Source organism: Myotis nattereri, assembly GCF_964212035.1.
Source record: "Myotis nattereri genome assembly, chromosome: 2".
In the NCBI taxonomy this organism is placed as follows: domain Eukaryota; kingdom Metazoa; phylum Chordata; class Mammalia; order Chiroptera; family Vespertilionidae; genus Myotis; species Myotis nattereri.
In genome coordinates this window covers 167559484-167581710 of record NC_138076.1, presented here as the reverse complement: position 1 = coordinate 167581710, position 22227 = coordinate 167559484, and the positions used below count along the sequence as shown (strand labels likewise).

General features: G+C 44.7%; 2 protein-coding genes across 2 annotated transcripts; both read left to right on the top strand.

Moving 5' to 3' along the window:
• Window positions 1–1997: 1997 nt before the first annotated feature.
• On the top strand, window positions 1998–2978 carry LOC308513937 (olfactory receptor 11A1-like; the record flags this gene model as incomplete). The annotated part of the gene is made up of 1 exon (XM_081083994.1): window positions 1998–2978. The coding sequence occupies one exon, from the start codon at window positions 1998–2000 to the stop codon at window positions 2976–2978; it is 981 nt and encodes a 326-aa protein (XP_080940120.1).
• Window positions 2979–18638: 15660 nt separating this feature from the next.
• Window positions 18639–21238, top strand: LOC308514243 (lysozyme C, milk isozyme-like; the record flags this gene model as incomplete). Its single annotated transcript, XM_081084320.1, has 4 exons — window positions 18639–18777; window positions 19778–19939; window positions 20523–20601; window positions 21172–21238. The coding sequence occupies 4 exons, from the start codon at window positions 18639–18641 to the stop codon at window positions 21236–21238; spliced, it is 447 nt and encodes a 148-aa protein (XP_080940446.1).
• Between the last annotated feature and the right edge of the window lie 989 nt (window positions 21239–22227).

Here is a 22227-nt window from a genome sequence, read left to right as displayed (position 1 = left end):
GAACAGTAGCCAAGCTAAGGGTGTTAACTTTAAGCTCACAGTCATTATCTTTTCTATGAAGCTTTACTGAAATTAGTATGTTCTTTTTCTGTCTGTTTCTCCTAATCTACTAAATTATTAATACTATAAATAAAGGACATTACTGAGGTTTTACATTATAATTAACATCACATAGCTCCTGGTGATGCCTCCTTAAGGGACTTCCAAGTGTTCTATAGAACATCTACTTAAAAATTTTACTAGGGCTGCTGAAACCGGTTTGGCTCAGTGGATAGAGCGTCAGCCTGCGGACTGAGCGGTCCTGGGTTCGATTCTGGTCAAGGGCATGTACCTGGGTTGCAGGCACATCACCGGTGGGGGATGTGCAGGAGGCAGCTGATCAATGTTTCTCTCTCATCGATGTTTCTAACTCTCTCTATCTCTCTCCCTTCCTCTCTGTGAAAAATCAATAAAATATATTTTTTAAAAAAAATTTACTAGGGACCAAGGTCAAATTCACTGGTTAGCAAGAGCAACGGTAATTTTTTGATCATAAGCACTGATTCAGAGCCCAGACCTGAAAAGTTGTGGGTCATTAACTGATTAGTTGGTTTGATTAGTTTTATCTAGTTTCTTCCCTTGCTCCATCTCTCTGCTAAACCCAGGGTCCTATTCCCTTCTCAATTCAAGTCTCTTTCCTGGCTCTTTAAGAAGGCACTAGTGTAGAGAAGATAAAATATGTTCGATTAAATCTGAAAGTATTCTATTCACTCTATGTCTGTACCTCTCATGTGACCAAATGTGTTTCTGCACAGCAGCCCAAAACCAGAGGGGAAAGACAGGACCAGGAAGGAACACAAAAACCCTGTGTTCTCACTGCCATCTGCTAATGTGAATATCATCTTTCTTACTGAAAAAAATGAGAAAACTCTATATCCTGTTGGGCTTTCTAGTTTCTTCCAAGTGGCAATATTCTTGTATTCCCTCAGTTAGAGGGAACCCAGAGATTCCTTCTCTCTTTTAGTAATCATTGAAATGCTTTTTTTTTCCCTAGCCCAAGCAATAATTGTCAGATGCTGTGATTTTTCTGTGGCAATTTACTATTGGAAAATTTTTGTAACTAACTCATTCATTCATTCATTCATTCATTCATTCCACAAGTACTTATCAAGGCCTTCCTGTGTGTTTGATGTTAGGGTAATGCTGTAATAGCTGCAAGAAGGAATCCTGTACCAGGATAGAAATTCCTAAAGAGTCCGCAGCTAGGTAAGAAAAATGGGGCGTTCCACCTGTATGGGGGATACAGAGTAGGAGAACCAAGAAAAAGAAAGCATGCCCTGCTTCCGACAAACTGATGAGAGATTAGGCAAAGTCTGAAAATGGCTTTACCAACAGTCAGCAGGCCACTTGGCCGAGGGAAAAGAATGGCTTCCTGAGAGAGTGGGATCTGAGTTCATGCAGATCTTTCTCTGTGGCGTCTCTCTGAGAGTGAATGGCATATTGTGCTTACTGGGATTTCCAAGTCTCACGTACTTAGAAGGGAAAATAGCCTGAGATGAGCAGCTGCTTCAGGAACGTGCACGGCCTCAGAGGAGGACCATCTCCCCAGGAGGTCACGGCCACTCCTCCCACCCTTCCAGAAGGCCCACCAGGTATGTTCTCCTGTTGATGCTCAGCCAGAGTCATCAGGTAAATAGCTCCCTGATGACTGGAAGCGCCCTATGCTGCTGCCTGACACTAACATGTCTATCACTCAGAAAGGATTTGGGAAAGCAGGACAATAGATCATGCAGCAGCTTTGGAGTCAAGCAAACCTGGGTCCAAAACAAAACTCCAGGGACCTTGATTGATTGGCTTACACTCACTGGGTCTCCATTTCTCTTCCAGAAACAAGAGACAGCATGGCCTGTCTCCAGTGCTTGCTGTGGTGAAGAAATGACTAAGCCAAGCATAGTGTGTGGTTGTAACGGGATCTAGGTGAATGTTACTTTCCTGTCTCCTCTTGGGCCCAGATCTAGATGAGGAAGCAACCCAGTAGTGCCAGCGAGAACCAGACCACCTGGCTGATCCTAGTGGGCTTCGGGGAGCTGCAACGCCTGCGCTTCCTCCCTTTCACCCTCTTTTTAGCTATTTATGTGATAACCGTGGGGGGCAACGCCCTTATCGTGCTGGCTGTGGCCTCCAGTCGCACTCTCCACACACCCATGTACTTCTTCCTCTGCCACTTCTCCCTGCTGGAGATCGGCTATACCTCCAACATCATGCCTCAGCTGCTGCGGAGCTTCCTGAAAGGGAGGGAAGCCATCTCGCTGGCCAGCTGTCTGCTTCAGTTCTACATGTTTGCCTCACTGGCTGCGGCTGAGTGCCTCCTGCTCTCGGCCATGTCCTACGACCGTTACTTGGCCATCTGCCGCCCACTGCACTACCCTGCCCTGATGAGCACCTGGTGGTGTGGCTGCCTGGCTGCTGGAGCCTGGTTCAGCGGCTTCTCCTTTTCCGCCCTCACTCTGGCCCTGGCGGCCCCTCTGCCCCTCTGCCCTGGCCGCAGGGAGATCGACCACTACTTCTGTGACTTTGCTCCTGTTGTAGGGCTGTTCTGTGGTGACAGAGGGGTCATGTGGGGAGCTGGAGTGAGCATTTCAGGCTTCCTGACACTGGCCCCTTTCCTGTTGATTGTGACCTCCTACGCCTCCATCCTGAGGACTGTGCTGCGAATACCGTCAGGCCGCGGGAGGCACAAAGCCTTCTCCACCTGCTCCTCCCACCTCAGCGTGGTTGGGGTGTTTTATGGCACCCTCATCGTGGTCTATGTAGCACCAACAGACCACATGGCCCCCTTACTTCGAAAGGCTTTCTCTGTCCTCTACACTGTGCTCACCCCTATGGCCAACCCCATCATCTACAGCCTCAAGAACCAAGAGGTCAAGGGGGCCCTTCATAGGCTCTGGGGACAGCTCACCCGAGGACAGCTATCGACTTCTTCCTGGATTCTAGCTTAGCCGCATCCTCAAAGTCTACAGGACTAAAGATCACTGTGATGAAAATATGGAGATTGTGAGATTGAAAATAGTTGTCTAACAAAATGAGGTAACTTCATTTTTCTTCCAGTTGGGATGGAGTAGGGATCAAAAATTGTATGCCTGGTATAGGGCTTAAATACTATAGACACTCCATAAATATTAGTTGAAAAAATGGATTAAGTAAATAATACTGAAAAGAATGCAAGAGGGAGCAGAGCATAGCACCAAGTGGGGAACATCTGCAGACCATTCATCTAAGGTGGCAAGGGCTGAGGTTGGCAGGTTGAGAAAGGAGGGCTAAGGAGATGGTAATAAGAAGCATTAAGAATTAAGGTATCTCAAGAAACCATCAACAAAACAACAAGAAAGCTCGCTGCGTGGGAGAACATATTTGCCAATGATATCACCGATAAGGGTTTAATCTCCAACATTTACAGGGAACTCGTGCAACTTAACAAAAGGAAGATAAACAATCCAATCAAAAAATGGGCAAAGGACCTAACTAGACACTTTTTGAAAGAGGGCATTCAGAAAGCCAAGAGACACATGAAAACATGCTCAAAGGCACTAATCATCCGAGAGATGCAAATCAAAACAACAATGAGGTACCATCTCACACCTGTCAGAATGGCTATCATCAACAAATCAACAAACGACAAGTGCTGACAAGGATGTGGAGAAAAAGGAACCCTCGTGCACTGCTGGTGGGAATGCAGACTGGTGCGGCCACTGTGGAGAACAGTATGGAGTTTCCTCAAAAAACTAAAAATTTGATCCAGTGATCCCACTTCTAGGAATATATCCCAAGGAACTAGAAACACCAGTAAAAGGATATATGCACCCCTATGTTCATAGCAGCACAATTCACCATAGCTAAGATTTGGAAACAGCCTAAGTGCCCATCAGCAGATGAGTGAATTAAAAAACTGTGGTACACAGTTTTTTCTACACAATGGAATACTATTCTGCTATAAAAAAGAAGGAACTGCCAAAACCGGTTTGGCTCAGTGGATGGAGCGTCGGCCTGCGGACTGGAGGGTCCCGGGTTCAGTTCCGGTCAGGGGCGTGTGCCTGGGTTGCAGGCACATCCCCGGTGGGAGGTGTGCAGGAGGCGGCTGATCGATGTTTCTCTCTCCTCGATGTTTCTAGCTCTCTATCTCTCTCCCTTCCTCTCTGTAAAAATCAATAAAATATATTTTTTAAAAAAAAAAAAGAAGGAACTTTTACCATTTGCAACAGCATGGATGGACCTGGAGAGCATTATGCTAAGTGAATAAGCCAGTGGGAGAAAGATAAATATCACATGATCTCACTCATTTATGGAATATAATAAATAACATAAACTGATGAACAAAAATAGATCCAGAGACAGAGAAACACTGAACAGACCAGTCAAACCTCAGAGGGAAGGCAGGGGGGTGGTGGTAAGAAATCAACCAAAGGACTTGTATGCATGCATATCAGCATAACCAATGGACACGGACACTGGGGCTGTGGGGGCTTGTCCTGGGGGGGTGGGAGTGGCTGGGGAGAGGTCGCTGGGGGGAAGGGAGACATATGTAATACTTTAAACAAAAAACTAATTAATTAATTATTTTTTAAAAAATAATTAAGGGCCGAAACCGGTTTGGCTCAGTGGACAGAGCGTCAGCCTGCGGACTGAGAGGTCCCAGGTTCGATTCCGGTCAAGGGCATGTGCCTGGGTTGCGGGCACATCCCCAGTGTGGGGTGTGCAGGAGGCGGCTGATCGATGTTTCTCTCCCATCGATGTTTCTGGCTCTCTATCTCTCTCCCTTCCTCTCTGTAAAAAATCAATAAAATATATTTTTAAAAAAAATAATTAAGGTATCTCATGACATGCTTCAAATAGAGAAACCAAGCTCTGGGGGTTAAAGTCAGTAACGTAGTGATGTAGGTAGTGATGGGATGCGAGCTGCTCCCACTGCAGAGACAGCTCCTCCTTGGGAGGGAAGGGTCCTTAGAGGCCCAGAAGGAGCTCCATGGTCATGCCTGCAGCCCGGAGGCCAATTGGACCACTGCTCTGGGATTCCCATTAGTCCACTTGTCCTGGATGCTGTACCAACAGGTAATAGAGTAAAGGAAGGGAGCAATTAAATGAGGGAGAAAAAGAAAGGAAAGGAAACCCAATGTGAGGATTCTGAAATTCTGCCTCTAACGGGGAACGTTTGAAAGTTTTGAAAAAATGAGCCAAAAACATTTCTAATTTTAAATACATGTTTCGGCATGTTTCTCAAGGTATGGTATGTAGGTCGCCTACATCTGAATGAGATGGAGTAGTTATTTACAAATGCAGGCTTCTAGGCTTCTCACTAGACCTACACAATCAGAATCTCCAAAGTGGGGCCCAGGGCTCTGCATTTAACAAATGCCGCAAGAGCCCTGGCAGGCTGGCTCAGTGGTTGAAGCGCCATCTTGTACACCAAAAGGGTGCAGATTCAATTCCTGGTCAGGTACATGCCTAGGTTGTGGGTTCGATTCCCTGTCAGGGCACATACAGTAGGCAACCAATCAACATTTTTCTTTCTCTCTCTCTCTCTCTCTCTCTCTCTCTCTCTCTCTCTCTCTTCCTTCCTCTCTTTCCAAAATCAAGGATTTTTTTAAATGCCACAACTGATTCTCAGTGTAGGGAGAGGGCATGGTTTCCAGGATGAGAGGGATGATAACAGGAAAACAGAGAAAGAAAAAAGAAAATATAGTTACTCGTGGATGTAAAGACATAACCCTCGCATAGTGGGAATAAGACAGTTGTACAAAAAAGGCCAGTGAGGATCTTCAGGAAGCAGAAAATCTGGAATAGACGATTGCTTCAACTGGATTGAAAAAAAGAACAGAAAATGTCCCAGTCTGGAATGATGCTCGGGAAATGGTCAGGGTCAGGGGTGGGCAAACTTTTTGACTCGAGGGCCACAGTGGGTTCTTAAACTGGACCGGAGGGCCGGAACAAAAGCATGGATGGAGTGTTTGTGTGAACTAATATAAATTCAAAGTAAACATCATTACATAAAAGGGTACAGTCTTTTTTTTTTTTTAGTTTTATTCATTTCAAATGGGCCGGATCCGGCCCGTGGGCCGTAGTTTGCCCACGGCTGGTTTAGGCTCTATTTGAGTTTTTAAAGTTTCTCTGTTTTTTCTTTTCACTAACGTCAAAAGTGGAATCCTGTGCTGTGTGTGCCAGTCTTGGAGAGAGGACCAGGACAGAGTGGACAGAGGGCACATCAGGTTCCCCGAACCAGAACCCAGCACCCTCCTCAGGATGCATGACTCACACTGCCCAGAGGCGTTGGGTCGCTCTGTGTGATTGCCATTGAGCACACAGGCAAGGGATAGGTAGGGAATTGTGCAGGAGGCCCTGGAGGCCAAGCCCTGCACGAAGCATGGGATTGTCTTTGTGATATTTTCTCAAGAGTTTTGAGAAAGCCCCAAGCCCTTCCCTTCACCCCCCCACCACCACCACCACCACCTGATCCCCATACACTGCCCCCTGCCAACTCCTAAAGCCAGAAATTCTGATTCAGAGTGTCATCTTTTTAAATCATTGGTCAGAGGTACATGGTACTGCCGTATGAAGGGAAGAGCAGACCTATCCATGTTGTGATCCCAGTTCTGCCACATACTAGCTTAGGCAAATTACTTAACCTCTCTGAGTCTCAGATACTTCATCTGGAATAAAATAAATATAATAAAAGGAATAAAATAATAACAACAACAACAGGATTGTTATGAAAATTAAATGAAAGACATATAATAAATCCCTCTATCTGTGCACTTTGATTGGCCTATGATATACTTTGTTTTAATTAAATTTTATTCGGATGACATTAGTCATCATGGACATATAGGTTTCATGTGAGGATAGCTAATTTACAAAATCTGGGACTGTCTGGCAGCATGCAGAACTCAGAACTTGAGGGCAGCTTTCCCTAAGAGGTGCTTGCAGCAATTACCGGGACACTGAGACGCGTGGCCCCTTAGGGCAGGGCTGAGGATCTGCCATAGCTGCTTGCTCCGCCCTGTTGATTCCCTGAGACCCCGCCCCACCCAGGCTGCAGCAGAGGCTTTTGCATATGAATGCCCTGGCCCTTGGCAACCTGAAAATTACCTAACAAATTGCAGCTGGGCCAGACAGACCCAGAACTTCCAAGAGAAGGCCCAAGGCCCCACAGCAGCTTGCATTGCTTCACAGCTGGGCCTCATCTGGGCACCTCCAAACTCCAAAAAAGGAAGGGGAATTTGCAGTTCCCTGCTGGGTAACCTCAGGCAGAGGCTAAATTAGCACCTCCTTAGATCCAAGAGCCAGCGTACCCAGTGGTCAGAGTGGGACCGTCCAGATTACAACTCCTCAGATCCATAAGGGACACACTCAGGGCGCAGACTCAGTGAGCACCAAAGCCCCACTGAAGCAAGTCTTGCCCTGGAAGGGTGTCTTCAGCACAGAAGTTCTCCCACTGCAGACACAGCTGATTCTCACTGCCAATTGGCCTGGAGGTTAATTCCTCCCAGTGATCCTACAACAATCAAGGCTTAACTACAACAAGACTGTGCACAAAGCCCACAAGGGGGTGCACCAAGAGTGTCCACCTCAGGTAACTGGGGAGGCTGAGCCACTGGGCCCTACAGGACACCTAGCACACAAAACCACTCTACCAACACAGGGAAGCATAAAAAATGCAGAGACAAAGAAACAGGTCACAAATGACAGAAATGGAGGAAAGCAAATGACTGGATATAGAGTTCAAAATCACGTTTATAAGATTTTTCAAGAATTTTATGGAAACTGCTGATAAATTTAGTGAGACCCTGGAGGATATGAAAAAAGACCAACTAGAAATTAAGCATACACTGACTGAAATAAAGAATAATATACAGAGATCCAACAGCAGACAAGAGGATCCCAAGAATCAAGTCAAAGATTTGAAATACGAAGAAACAAAAAATACCCAACCGAAAAAGAAAAAAGAATCTAAAAATATGAAGATAGTGTAAGGAGCCTCTGGGACAGCTTCAAGCGTACCAACATCAGAATTATAGGGGTACCAGAAGAAGAGAGAGGGCAAGATATCGAAAACCTATTTGAAGAAATAATGACAGAAAACTTCCCCTACCTGGTCAAAGAAATAGACTTACAAGTCCAGGAAGCGCAGAGAACCCCAAACAAAAGGAACCCAAAGAGGACCACACCAAGACACATCATCATTAAAATGCCAAGAGCAAAAGACAAAGAGAGAATCTTAAAAGAGAAAAAAAGTCAGTTACCTACAAGGGAGTACCCATATGACTGTCAGCTGATTTCTCAACAGAAACCATGCAGGCCAGAAGAGAGTGGCAAGAAATATTCAAAGTGATGAATAGCAAGAACCTACAACCAAGATTACTTTATCCAGCAAAGCTATCATTCAGAATTGAAGGTCAGATAAAGAGCTTCACAGATAAGAAAAAGCTAAAGGAGTTCATCACCACCAAACCAGCATTATATGAAATGCTGAAAGGTATTCTTTAAGAAGAGGAAGAAGAAAAAGGAACTCTTACCATTTGCCACAGCATGGATGGAACTGGAGAGCATTATGCTAAGTGAAATAAGCCAGTCAGAGAAGGATAAATACCACATGATCTCACTCATTTGTGGAATATAATGAACAACATAAACTGATGAACAAGGACTGATCCAGAGACGGAGAGGCATTGATTGGACTGTCGGGCCTTGGAGGGAAGGTAGGGGAGGGTGGGGGTAAGGGGGAAAGATCAACCAAAGGACTTATATGCAAGCATATAGGCCTAACCAATGGACATGGACAACGGGGGGGGGGGGGGGGGTGAGGGCATGAGCGGGGGGAGGAGGGGAGGGGGTAACGTGGGGATAAGGACACATATGTAATATCTTAATCAATAAAAAATATATTTAAAAAAAAAGAAAACTACAGACCAATACCCCTGATGAGTACAGACACAAAAATCCTAAACAAAATACTAGCTAATCGAATGCAACAGTACATCCAAAAATAATACATCAAGATCAAGTGGGATTCCTTCCAGGGGCACAAGGATGGTTCAACATTCGCAAATCAATCAACGTGATATACCACATTCACAAAAGAAAGGATAAAAATCATATGATCTTGCCAATAAATGCAGAAGAAGCATATGATAAGATACAACATTCATTTATGATTAAAACGCTCAATAAAATAGGAAGAGAAGAAAAGTACCTCAACATAATAAAGGCCATATATGATAAACCTTCAGCCAATATCATACTCAATGGTGAAAAATTGAAAGCTTTTCCCCTAAGATCAGGAACAAGACAAGGATGTCCACTCTCAGCACTCTTATTCAGCACAGTACTGGTAGTTCTAGCCAGAGGAATAAGGCAAGAGAGAGAATTAAAAGGCATCCAAATAGGGAAGAAGTTAAACTGACACTTTTTGCAGATGACATGATGCTGTACATAGAAAACCCTGAAGACTCTACCAAAAAACTACTGGAAACAAACAAATGCAGTCAAGTTGCAGGATACAAAATCAATGTGCAAAAATCCATTGCCTTCCTGTATGACATATTTCAATAAATATTAGCTTCTTCTCTCTCCTCAAGGGAAGTCAGAGACTCTCTCTCCCTTCGGTCACAACATCACCTGAGACCAGCAGAGAGAGGCTATAAAGAGACTCTGGCTCAATTTATGAAATGTTTTCATGTAAAACTTTTTTTATGTTTTTATTTATTTCAGAGAGTGGAAGGGGAGGGAAACAGGGATAGAAATATCAATGATGAGAGAGAATCATTAATTGGCTGCCTCCTGCATGCGCCCTACCAGGGATCAAGCCCAAACCCGGGCATGTGCCCTGATCTGGGATGGAACCATGATCTCCTGGTTCATAGGTCAATGCTCAACCACTGAGCAATCCAGCCAAGCAGAGATGTAAATTCTCATTAAAATATATTCAATCCTCTGTGAGTCTCAGTAGTTGGAGCGTCGGCCCTCGCACCCAAGGATCTCCGGTTTGATTTCCGGTCAAGGGCACATACCTGGGTTGCAGGTTCGATCCCAGCCTCGGTTCGAGCATATGCAGGAGACAACCAATTGATGCATCTCTCTCACATTGATGTTTCTCTTTCTCTCTCTCTCCCTCCCTCCTTCCCTTCTATTCTCTCTAAAAATTAATGGAAAATATATCATCTCAGGTGAGGATTAACAATATATATATATATATATACATTCAAAATACCAAACAAAACAAATAAGATATAAATCTACACTTGGACATACCAAAGTGAAACTAGAGAATATTATGTTAAAGAAGAAGGCACATACAATTACATCCAGTGCCGTATTTTCTGAATAACTAAAATTGAAAGCAATCTAAATGTTCATCAACAGAAGAATGAATATAAAATAGGGGGCAATACAATGAATCACTGTAGAGTAGTCAATGTGAATGAGAGCAAGTATCAACATGAATACATTTCAAAAACAATGAACACCTGAGTGCCCTCAGCAGTGCCCAGCCCCGCCTCTCGCTGCAGTTGTGCTTGGACAGAACAGACCCAGGGGTGCCCCTTCTTCAGCCTCTGATCACCCACCAACCTCTTTTCCAGTCACCGCCTTTGGAACCATCTCAGCCATCCTCAGCCTCTGAGACCATGGTTTGAGCTTAACTCCTTATTGCTGAGCAACCATGGGCTCCCAAATTCGTCAGAATGATTCCACCGAGCTGGAAGCTGCCGTCAACCTCCTGATCAACCTGCATCTGAGGGCCTCCGACATCTACCTCTCTCTGCGTTTCCATTTGACCACGATGATGTGGCTCTGGAGGGCATGAGCCACTTGTTCCAAGAGTTGGCTGAGGAGAATGAGAGAACATGGAGAGACTCCTGAAGATGCAAAACCACCTCTCCAGGCCGTGCCGGCCTCCAGGATGTGCAGAAGCCTTCCCAAGACAAGTGAAGTAAAACTCAGGACACCTTAGAAGCTGCCAGGGTCATGGAGAAGAACCTGAACCAGACCCTTTTGGATATGCATACTGAGTTCTGCAGGCACACACCCTCATCTCTGTGACTTCCTGGAGAACCACTTCCTGGATGAGGAGATGAAACTCATCAAGAAGATGGGCAACACCTGACTAACCTCCCCAGGCTGACTGGCCCCCAGGCTGACTGGTCCCCAGGCTGAGCTGGGCAAGTATGTCTTTGAAAGGCTCGCCCGCAAGCACAACTAGGAGCTTTTGGAGCCCAGATGCCTTTAAGGGGCCCCTCTGAATCCCCCTGGTATCTGGCTTCTGGCTGAGCCTCTTCCTGAAACCTCTAAGCATCCTTTTAACCACTCTAGAGCCTTGTCCCATGCCTTGGACCAAATGGAAACAATAAAGCACTTTGCAGCAAAAACAAACAAACAAAAACAGTAAACACCTTGAACTGAAAATGCAAGGTGCAGAATAATATACATACTACCAGACCCCTTGTTAAAGACTTAAAACCACGCATAACAATGCGTATATTGTTTGGGGGCACATACATGTATAATGAAGACATGAAAACCTGCACAGAAATAATGTACACAAATTCAGAATCCTTATTACCTTTGTAAAAATAGGCTCAAGTAGAGGCTATTTATTGTACAAAACCCAGTATATCCAGATCTAGAAGCAATCAGTCTAACTCCTGGCACATTGAGACCATCACCAACCCCACCTTTTTTTAAAGGTCCTACTTCCTTGAGGTTTATATATTTTGCCCATATGCCTCCCATCTCCTTTTGGTTACTCTCCCTCATTCTTTAAGAACACTGGTACTGCCTTAGCTGGTTTGGCTCAGTGGATAGAGCGTCGGCCTGCAGACTCAAGGGTCCCAGGTTCAATTCCGGTCAAGGGCATGTACCTTGGTTGCGGGCACATCCCCAGTAGGGGGTGTGCAGGAGGCAGCTGATCGATGTTTCTCTCTCATCAATATTTCTAACTCTCTATATCTCTCTCCCTTCCTCTCTGTAAAAAATCAATAAAATATATATTTTTTTAAAAAAAAAGAACACTGGTACTTGTTTCATAGAATTTCTCTCCATCCCAAGATCTGCTACTACTCCAAGTGATCAAAACATTCACTGAGTGTCCCATCCAAAACGCAGCTTCCGCCCTGGCTGGTTTGGCTCACTGGATGGAGCGTTGGGCTGGAGACTGAAGGGTCCCAGGTTCGATTCCAGTCAAGGGCATGTAGCTTGGTTGTGGGCACATCCCCAGTAGGGGTTTTGCAGGAGGCAGCTGATCAATGTCTCTCTCATAGATGTTTCTAATTCTCTATCCCTCTCCCTTCCTCTCTGTAAAAAATCAATAAAATATATTTTTTTTAAAAAAACACACAGAAAACGCAGCTTCCTCAACCCAATAGGCATCTGCTCCACTCCACTTCAGTCACCCATTCCCATGGCTCTATCCCGGGAACACTTCATGGAATGTCTAACCATAAACTCAGGCATCTACTTTTCTCACCAACATCTTATTCTTTCAGGTCACTTGCTCAGTTGTTCCTAATACTCCTGTTTTGATTCCATTAAGACAGTTCGTCCATTAATAGTTACTTCTACTGTACCTCTGTGTATCAGCCTCCTCTTTCTTCACTTCCCTCCTTATCCAGATAAGATTCAATAGTCCAGAATCTAAACCACTTTTGCCAATATCGTCTATTACCTTGCCTCCTTTCCTTTCTGTCACACTTTCCTGTGGGGAAAAAAAACAAACAACAATGATCTAACCCCAAATGCATGTTTTCATAGGTGCCCTTAGAGCAACATTCAACCTCTTAAATGTGACTTGGCCTCCACATGCTTCTACAAACATTTCTTGCCACTCACAATCTTGTATCTATGCTTCAGCCATAATGATTACCTTTTATATCCTTGACTACATAGGCTTTTTCACATTGTTTTCCTCTACCTATAACAATTTCCCACCAACTTTGCCTAGCAATTCCATAGAAAGTGATCAATAAAGATTTGTTGAATTAATTTAACCAATGAAAGCATGAGTAGATGGCTAGCCAGACCAATTAGTTACCCTAAGTAAATAAATAAGCTATGCCTCGTGTTTATACCTTTACATCTCCAGGCCAACATCATATGATGCCCTTTAACATGTATTTCAAGACCCACAGAGGCTCCCGTCTAGCATGGCCACTGTTATTCCTGTGCACTTTCTCTAAAATTATTGATCTAACCCTAGTCAGCTTTTCTCAGTTGTTAGAGTGTCTGCCCACAGACTGAAGCGTCACCGGTTCCATTCCCAGTCAAGGGCATGTAGCCTCAATCCCAGCCCAGGTCGGGGTGCATGTGTGAGGCAACCAATCGATGCATCTCTCTCACCAATGTGTCTCTCTCTCTCTCTCTCTCTTCCCTTTCACTCTCTAAAAAAATATCATCAGGCCGAAACCGGTTTGGCTCAGTGGATAGAGCGTCGGCCTGCGGACTGAAAGGTCCCAGGTTCGATTCCGGTCAAGGGCATATACCTGTGTTGCGGGCATATCCCCAGTGGGAGATGTGCAGGAGGCAGCTGATCGATGTTTCTCTCTCATGGATGTTTCTAGCTCTCTTTCTCTCTCCATTCCTCTCTGTAAAAAATCAATAAAATATAAAAAAATATATATCATCAGGTAAGGATTTAAAATAATAATAAAAGTATTGATCTAGTGCTAATTCTTCCTTCACAATGTCTTTCCATAGAAGTGAAACTAAGACCTTGTACTCTAATTATAATAATAAAATCTTTTTAAGCACTTTTAATATATCAAACTCAGGTAGATTTTATTGACACCATCTTATAGTTGAAGAAAATGAGGCTCACAGATTTGAATTTAAGGCAGTAAGGCAGTAAAGCAAATCCAAGACTCAAAACTTCAATCTTTTTTATTTCAAAGTCCATTTTCTTTTCTTAATCAGTGTTGCATTCTTGGTCAAAAATAAAAGAGAGGAAGAAAAAATAAATAAGCAAACAAACAAATGAGAGGAAGAAAAGGAAAAGAGATGAATACAGACATTACTTTTATGAGTGAATAATCAAAGTAGAAGAAATAAGATTTGTAAAGAACAAAGGAACAGAGGAGGTGTGGAGAGAATGAAGAGCCAGAGGAAGAGGCCTGAACAAGGATGAATTTAAGGTAAGAAATCCAGGTTTCAGCGTCAATGACAGCACACACATCCCAGAATGGTGGAAGTTAATGAGCTTTATCTGTGTTTGTGCTGGGAAGGTGTAAAGCGACATCTCCTTTAACTATGGAAGGGAGTAAACAACAGTGAGGAAGAGGAGGTGACCTGGCGTTTTGACATTGCCCAAGGGAAGAGGATATAGAGGCAGATCCTTGACCTGGTCGTGGACAACACGAGCAACCTTTCCCAATCTGACTTCCTTTTCCTCTCTCTGCAGGTACCTGCTCTCTAGCCCTTGAAATTCCATGTGAATCCTTGTTCTTGGCTCAACTTCATAAAGTTTAATGTCAGAAAGACATTGTGTTGTCCTTCTTGTTGTTGTTATTTTGGGGTAGATGTTGAAGTTTTTGCCTAAAACAAATCATTCAGCCAAGAAGGGAGTTCAAAAAGGACATGACCGTCTCAGGACCTACTGGTTAAACTCCTCACACCATCCTCCTACAAGCAGGTTGAGATTCCCTGTGGCATTTCCAACAAGGTCATCAAGTTTTCTAAGAAGACAGAATAATCTTTGTTCCAGGAAGTACAGTTCTTGACTGATACATTATCCCCCAAGGGTTATATAACTGGAAGTTGCTCCAAGCCTTAATACCTATACATAAAACCAATGACAAAATTAAACTACTTCCCAGCTGCAAAGCCAAACAGGGCTCAGAGAACAGAGAGCTATGAGCCAAGGCCAGAGACAGGGCAAGGTATAGAAACTGGACACAAAGATTATGAGAAGTTAGACTCCTTGAGTTATGATCAGGACTAAAAATTCTACCATAAAAAAGGAGGCACTTCAAACAGACACTATCCCAACTTTCCTATGGGACAGGCACTCAATTCCTCCAGCAGTGTTTTTATCCTAATCCTTTCTCCTTTCATCCTGACTTTAAACCCTAGACTTTGAGCTGGATGAAACCTCAGACTGTGATCATGCCTCTTCAGAGTGAGAAAAACTTCATCATACTTCTTGAAGATTTTAGCTGGTGCCATGGGCTGAATGTTTATATCCTCCCAAAATTCATATATTAAAACCCTAATCCCCAATATGATGTTATTTTGAGATGGGGCCTTAGGGAGCTAATTAAGTCGTGAGGGTGGGCCTCTCATGATGGGGTTAGTGCCCTTATAGGAAGATACACTCAAGAGCCTTCCCCGTCTCTCCATCACGTAACATTAGAGAAGCTGGTTATCTACAAACTAAGAAGAGGGTCCTCACCAGAAACCCCATTAACTGGTCCCTTGATCTTGGGATTCCCACACCTAGAACCCTCTTTGGGTTGGTATGTGGGTTAAATGGTTTAAAAGCAGGCAAAGTGCTTACTATTAATAGCTCGTCTGACTCACAGTTGGTGCTTAATAACTATGATTATGTGGAAGAGAACTTGTACTTTGTGGCCTGAGACCAGCAGAGAGAGTATATAAAGAGGCAGACTCTGGCTCAATTTATGAAATGTTTTAATATAAAACATTTTGTATGTTTATATTGATTTTAGAGAGAGGAAGGGAGAAGGAGAGAGGAATAGAAACATCAATGATGAGAGAGAATCATTGATAGGCTGCCTCCTGCACATCCCCTACTGGGAATCAAACCTCCTGGTTCATGGGTTGACGCTCAACCACTGAGCAACACCAGCCGGACTATGAAATGTTTTAATAATTAACACATACCTGACATGCAATACATGCCCAATAAATATTGAATGAATATGTAATACAAGTAATAAAGAAAGATTTTACAGAATGAAATGGCGAGCCTCGGGATGTCATACATTTGTTTTCACTATACCTTCTCAGCGATGTGTGATGATACGTTTTATGTCAACTTGACTAGGCCACTGGGTGCCCAGATATTTGGTTCAACATTATTTCTGGCTGCGTCTGTAAGAGTGTTTTAGGATGAGATTAACATTTTAATTAGTAGACTCCATAAAGCAGATTGCCCTCCCCAACCAACTGTGGCTACCCTGACTGATAGCAGTCCTGGAGGTCACAGAGCTAAAAATCTTGTGATTCAGCCACTACTGGAAAGTAGTAGGAAGACCTCTTTGTAGAAAGCTGCTAGAGAAGGGCCAACAATAAATGCACAGATGTGCATACAGGGGAGACCAGCAAATATCATGAATAAAATAAAAAGCTGAGATATTGGTCTTCCCTTGCCTTTAGACTCAGACTCAGACTGGAAATTACACTATCAGCTCTCCTGGTTCTCAGACTCAGACTTGTACTAGAACTTACACCATTGGCTTTTCTGGATCTGGACTTCTCAGCCTCCATAACCTCATGAAAAAATTACTGATGATAAATAAGTACACACCCATTATATATTTGCAATTTTATATATATATATCAGTGATTAAAGATATTAGGGATAATTCAAGTGTAGTTGGAGGATCAGATCTGACTTCTTTCAGATGCAGAGATATGAACTTAGTCTCTAGTGGCCTTCTGTTCAACCAGTGGTTTACTGATCGCAGATGTCAAGTGAGCCTCAATGGCTCCAAACTTAGTGATACCCATCAATGATACCCACCAGACTGAGTGGGAAAATACCTTTAGCCAAGCACAGATAATGAGCCAAAGTTCAGGAATGACATCAGAGGAATGGCTGCGTGAGAGATCCCCTTGTCCTCTACCCCTAAAATTTCAATGAGTCGATCAACTATAACTCCACAAAAGATTCCCTGCTCAATAGAGGCAAGCCTGAGAAATCCACACATTGAAGCATCTAAAAGTGGGCAAATGATAGCAAACATGGGAGGCAAGAAGGGAGGAGAGCTAAGACAGCCAGGGATGCAGCCTTGTAGCCTGGAGCTTGTGGCCATGCTGGGCCTGAGAGAGGAGGAAGCCCCTGGTAGTAGGCACTGCCTTTGGCAAGAGGAGCAGAGTCTGGGGGAGCACTGATTCAGGAGTGAGCAGTGAGAACTGCGACTGAGCCAGCCTAGTCATCTGAGCAAGGACATAGTGTAGGGGTTCTGCCACCGCTGTCTGCTGTTGGGCGGTCATGGCTCCAAACAAAGGAATGGCGCCACAGAGCCCCGCCACCCACAGACTCCTAAAACTCGCCTTCAGTCACCCTTGGTGTCGTGTGGAGGAGTACATTATCTTCAAACCAAAAACAATTACAGCAGAATGGGTATTTCCCTCTGTGACTGACCATCCCCTCGCTCCCGTGGACATTACCAAGAGGGCAAAACAAATCCCACCCCCAACCAACTGTGGCCACACTGACTGATAGCAGTCCTGGAGGTCACAGAGCTAAAAATCTTGTGATTCAGTCACCTACTGGAAAGTAGTAGGAAGACCTCTTAGTGGAAAGCTGCTAGAGAAGGGCCAACAATAAATGCACAGATGTGCATACAGAGGAGACCAGCAAATATCATGAATAATCACAGTAGTGAGGCAGCTCAGCAAGAAAATGAAAAATCTCCACAAAGCAAACTGGAACACAGGGAAATATCTATACTAATAAAAGGGTAGTATGCTAATTAGACTGGACGATTCCAGGCAACCTTCTGCACATCCTTCCTCACAAAGCCGGGCCCAGGCAAAGCCAACCGCCTGCGATCCCAGGTGCCAGTGCCTGCAGCCCAGGAGACAGAGAAAAGCCGCCCACCCCACAGTCCCAGGTGCCTGTGGCTGGCCTGGGCAAAGCCACCCATCCATGGTCCCCTGTGGCTGCGGCCTGCCCAGGCAAAGCCGGCCTGGGTCCTGGATGCCTGTGGCTGGCCAGAGGGAGGGAATCCTGGGTCCCAGGTGCCGGGCCAAGGCAGAGGCAGTTAGGGGCAATCAGTCAGGCAGGCAAAGGTAATTAGGGGCGATCAGACAGGCAGTCAGGTGAGTGGTTAGGAGTCAGCAGTCCCAGATTGCTAGAGGCATGTCCAACTGCCAGTTTAGGCCTGATCCCTGTGGACATCCTCCGAGGGGTCCCAGATTGGAGAGGGTGCGGGCCGGGCTGAAGGACACCCCCCCACACACCACCCTCTGCACAAATTTTGTGCACCGGGCCTCTAGTGTGATATAAATGACAGAGAATTCAAGATTGCAACAAGATGCAAAACAATACAGAAAGGCAAAGTTCAGCAAAGCATATAGGATAACCTCCTTTGGGGACATTCCAATAAAGCACAAGCCTTGAAAATCACACTTCTTTCTCCTACCATCCCCTTCTTTCCCCATTCCACCCCTCCTCCATGCATTGGCCCAAATCTAGGACTGTCCGCTCCCCCATTGAGACTTTATTCCTGGTACCATTCTTGGTTACATCCCCTTCCTTGAAATTCACACTGGCAGGACCAGCTTGGGGAATTAGGCTTGGGCAGCCAAGTCCTTCTTCCTGGCACAGATGCCAGCACAACTGTTCACTCAGAGACACCTTTGTGTCCACAGGGTATAAGAGACGAGAGTGTCCTAGACATACCAGTTCTTGGGTTGCACCAGCTGCAAATATGAGGACAATCCTGATTATCTCCCTCCTCAGCTGCTTCTTTGCAGCTTACAATGCCAAAGTCTTCTCCAAATGTGAGCTGGCCCGCCAGCTGAAGGCTCATGGAATGGATGGCTTCCATGGCTACAGCTTGGCAAACTGTGAGTATGAACTACTCATCCATCCTTTCTGTCTCTGCCCAAAGTGGCCCCCTTCCCCAACCCAGCAAACTCTCCCCAAACCAGCTTTCTCCCACTCCCCTGTCTGCTCTTCTTGTCTCTGTCCTCTCTGCCTTGTAATTCCTATTTGGTTCTCCTTTTCTCTCTTTCCACCAGGAATTACCCTATCATAGATTTTCTTTTGCTTCTCCCACAAATCACCTTTCCACCCAAAGGCTTGAACATATGCAAAGCCTAACCTACCTACTTTTAGTTTTGCTGCCATCATCTTTGCTTTAACCTGCATTCTTTTTAGTTCAGGTCATTGGAGCACAATAGGTGTTGCCCTCCCACCCTCTCCTCTGCTCTTTTTTCTGCCAAAAATAACCTATATCTGCTAAGTTTGTCTAAGGTTGTTCTACTAGTGTCACAAGGGAGTTAGATGGGGATCATGAGAATAGAAGGCAAGGCAATGAAAAGGATTGAGAGTCATCTATCACGTTGGTAGGTACACATGAAACTATTTCAACTTCTCTTGATATCTTCATTTTTCTCCATGCCAAACCTTCTCTTTCTTATTACCCCCAAAGATAGTTTGTCTGGAATTCCTTCCTAGGATTCTCCTCCACTACCTCGCCACCTTTTCTCTTGCATATACACCTTGGGATACCGAGCAAAAGTGCATATACATGGCAAGAATTGGGTATTTGGCTGGAAGGTGAGGCTGGAAAGGTTAGACTGTGGAACAGACTGTGATTGATTAATGATTGAGCATTCCAAATATTTAACTAATTGTTATTACATACTTACCATGGCCTCATTATTGCTTAAGCCTGGGAATACATCTGGATTACAAATGACCTCTAACACTGAGGGTCTTGTAGCCTTTGCATTTTAGTCTTAATGGACTTTCCTTTCTGGTAGCTCTGGTAAAGCACAAGTTGAATCTTATTATGGAGCATGCTCCCTTTTTTACCCACACCTTTTGCTTTCTCTGGCACAGGGGTCTGCATGGCTGAGCATGAGAGTAGCTTCAACACCCGGGCTTTTAATGGAAGAAACTCCAATGGCAGTAGTGACTATGGGATCTTCCAGCTGAACAACCAGTGGTGGTGCAAGGACAACAAGTTTCCCTCAGAAAATGCCTGCAACATAATGTGCAGCAGTAAGGACTCTATCCCCTCTGAGGGCTGGGTGGAGCGGGGGCAGATAAAATAAATGCCAAATTCAATGCGCTGCTCCCTGACACCTGACCCTCAGCATGCACTGTGGTAGCTCAGTATACAAAATAAAAGGGCCCTAAGTAATCTCACACTAAAACAGGATTCCACAGAGACCCTCCTGCTGAAAAGGGGGGAGAGAGATACACTGACCCTTGACTAAGCCTCACCTTCCTGAGTCCCCATCTCTCAAGACATGCTATCCCATTCCTGACACAGACACCTCTGCATCACCACTCCACAAACCCACATAGCACTCAGGACACACTAAGCAGGTGCCTGAAACAAAGGCTCTCTCTAGTCCATCAAGTCCTGGATGCCCTCTGGAGAGAACCGGTCTCAAAAACAGATTCTTAGCAAAGGCACCAAATCCCGGCAAAATTAAAGGGAAACCCCCCGAAGGGCTCTAGAGATAAAGGGTTTCTGAATCTCAAGGCTGTTTCCTTTGGGACTCTTCAAAAAATGATTAATTACTAAAACAGGAAAAGGGATTTTTTTCCCTCTGCACTCATCCACTTTTCCTTTCAGAATTTCTGGATGATAACATCAGTGACGACATCAACTGTATCAAGAGGGTTGTGAGAGATCCTAACGGGATGTCTGCTTGGTAAGGAGAACGTGAAGGGCAGAGACCAGCCACTCTGCCAGGGATGGGCCCAGACTGTGTCTAGGATGCTGATGTGAGCAGCATCTCTACTGTAGGATTTTCCCTGGGCTTTGTAAAGAGTGGAGACTGTTCTCCTGAGGTGAAATGAGGCAGAATAATATTGTGATGTTTTCACTCCAGGTATCACTGCAGTACCCACCCACTTGTGTCTCAGGTGGGCAAGCCTTCCTGACCTGGGACTCTCCCACAGCATAAACAGACTCCAGCCAGCAGGCCCTGCATTCCCTCTCCATCGAGCCCTTAGCAGTGGTTCTCAACCTTCTGGCCCTTTAAATACAGTTCCTCATGTTGTGACCCAACCATAAAATTATTTTTGTTGCTACTTCATAACTGTGATGTTGCTACTGTTATGAATGGTAATGTAAATATCTGATATGCAGGATGGTCTTAGGCGACCCCTGTGAAAGGGTCGTTCGACCGCCAAAGGGGTCGCGACCCACAGGTTGAGAATCGCTGCCTTACAGACTTCTGACTCTGCCTTTGATCTATGTTTTATTTCTCTATCCTTAGGGTGGCCTGGGTAAATCACTGCAAAAACAGGAATTTGTCCCAATACCTGGCCGGCTGTCAACTGTGAGACTGTCCTTGAATATGGCTCCTGGAGAAGGTGGCCCAGAAGGCAGGGCAATGCTTCAAGATCCTAGGAAGCTCTGCATGTTCCCCCATCTTTGCCTCCAAAATAAAAATTACTGAAATTCAGCTGTCTTTCAAGTAGCATGTTTAAGGGCTGGGTCGTGATGGAGATTTGCCACATGATATAGACAGCTGGATATCCTGTTCTCTCCAAGCCCACCATATCTCCTCTGGAAAGATACTTGAGGGAAAACCCTTGCCTGAGAAATTCTTAGGGGTTACCCGTCTAAGGACACTGACATTTGAATATAGCATTCTAGACGCCAGCTTCTTTGAAATTCATTTAGTAGAGGTGGCTAATATTATTCTCCATAACCATGAAGGAACGTTCAAGATAAAACAGAGAGAACTGTGGGAGAGATTTGGTTTAGACATGGGGAAGAATTGGCAGAACATCAGGATGATTATGTTGGCTAGGGTAAATGATTAAGCTACTATAATCGAGTCCCAAAAATATGGTGCTCTCACAAAATAGTCCAAGATGGGTAGAAAAGCTACCTTGTCCCACACAAGACATTCAGAAACCCAGATTCTTTCCCCCTGCATCTTCACCGTACTCTACAGCGATGCTACTCAAAGTGTGGTCCATGGACCAGCAGTATGAGCTTCACTTGGGAGCTAGAAATGCAAATTCTTGGGTCCACTGCAGACCTATTGGATCCTAGTTTTAACCTCTGTTGTATTAAACTCCCTGGGTGATTCTTATGCAGAGAAACATTTGAGAAGCACTGCCCTAGGGTACTATCTTTACCTACTTGGACAAAGCTGGATTGAAGGCATTCCCTACTCCAATTTTCTGGAAGAAGAGTAAGTGTGGAGAAACACATATGCTATGTTTTAAGGCCTAGGAAAGGCACATGTCACTTCCATTTATACTCCAAATACAGAATTTAATCACGTGCCATTCCTAGCTGCAAGGGGGCCTGAGAAACG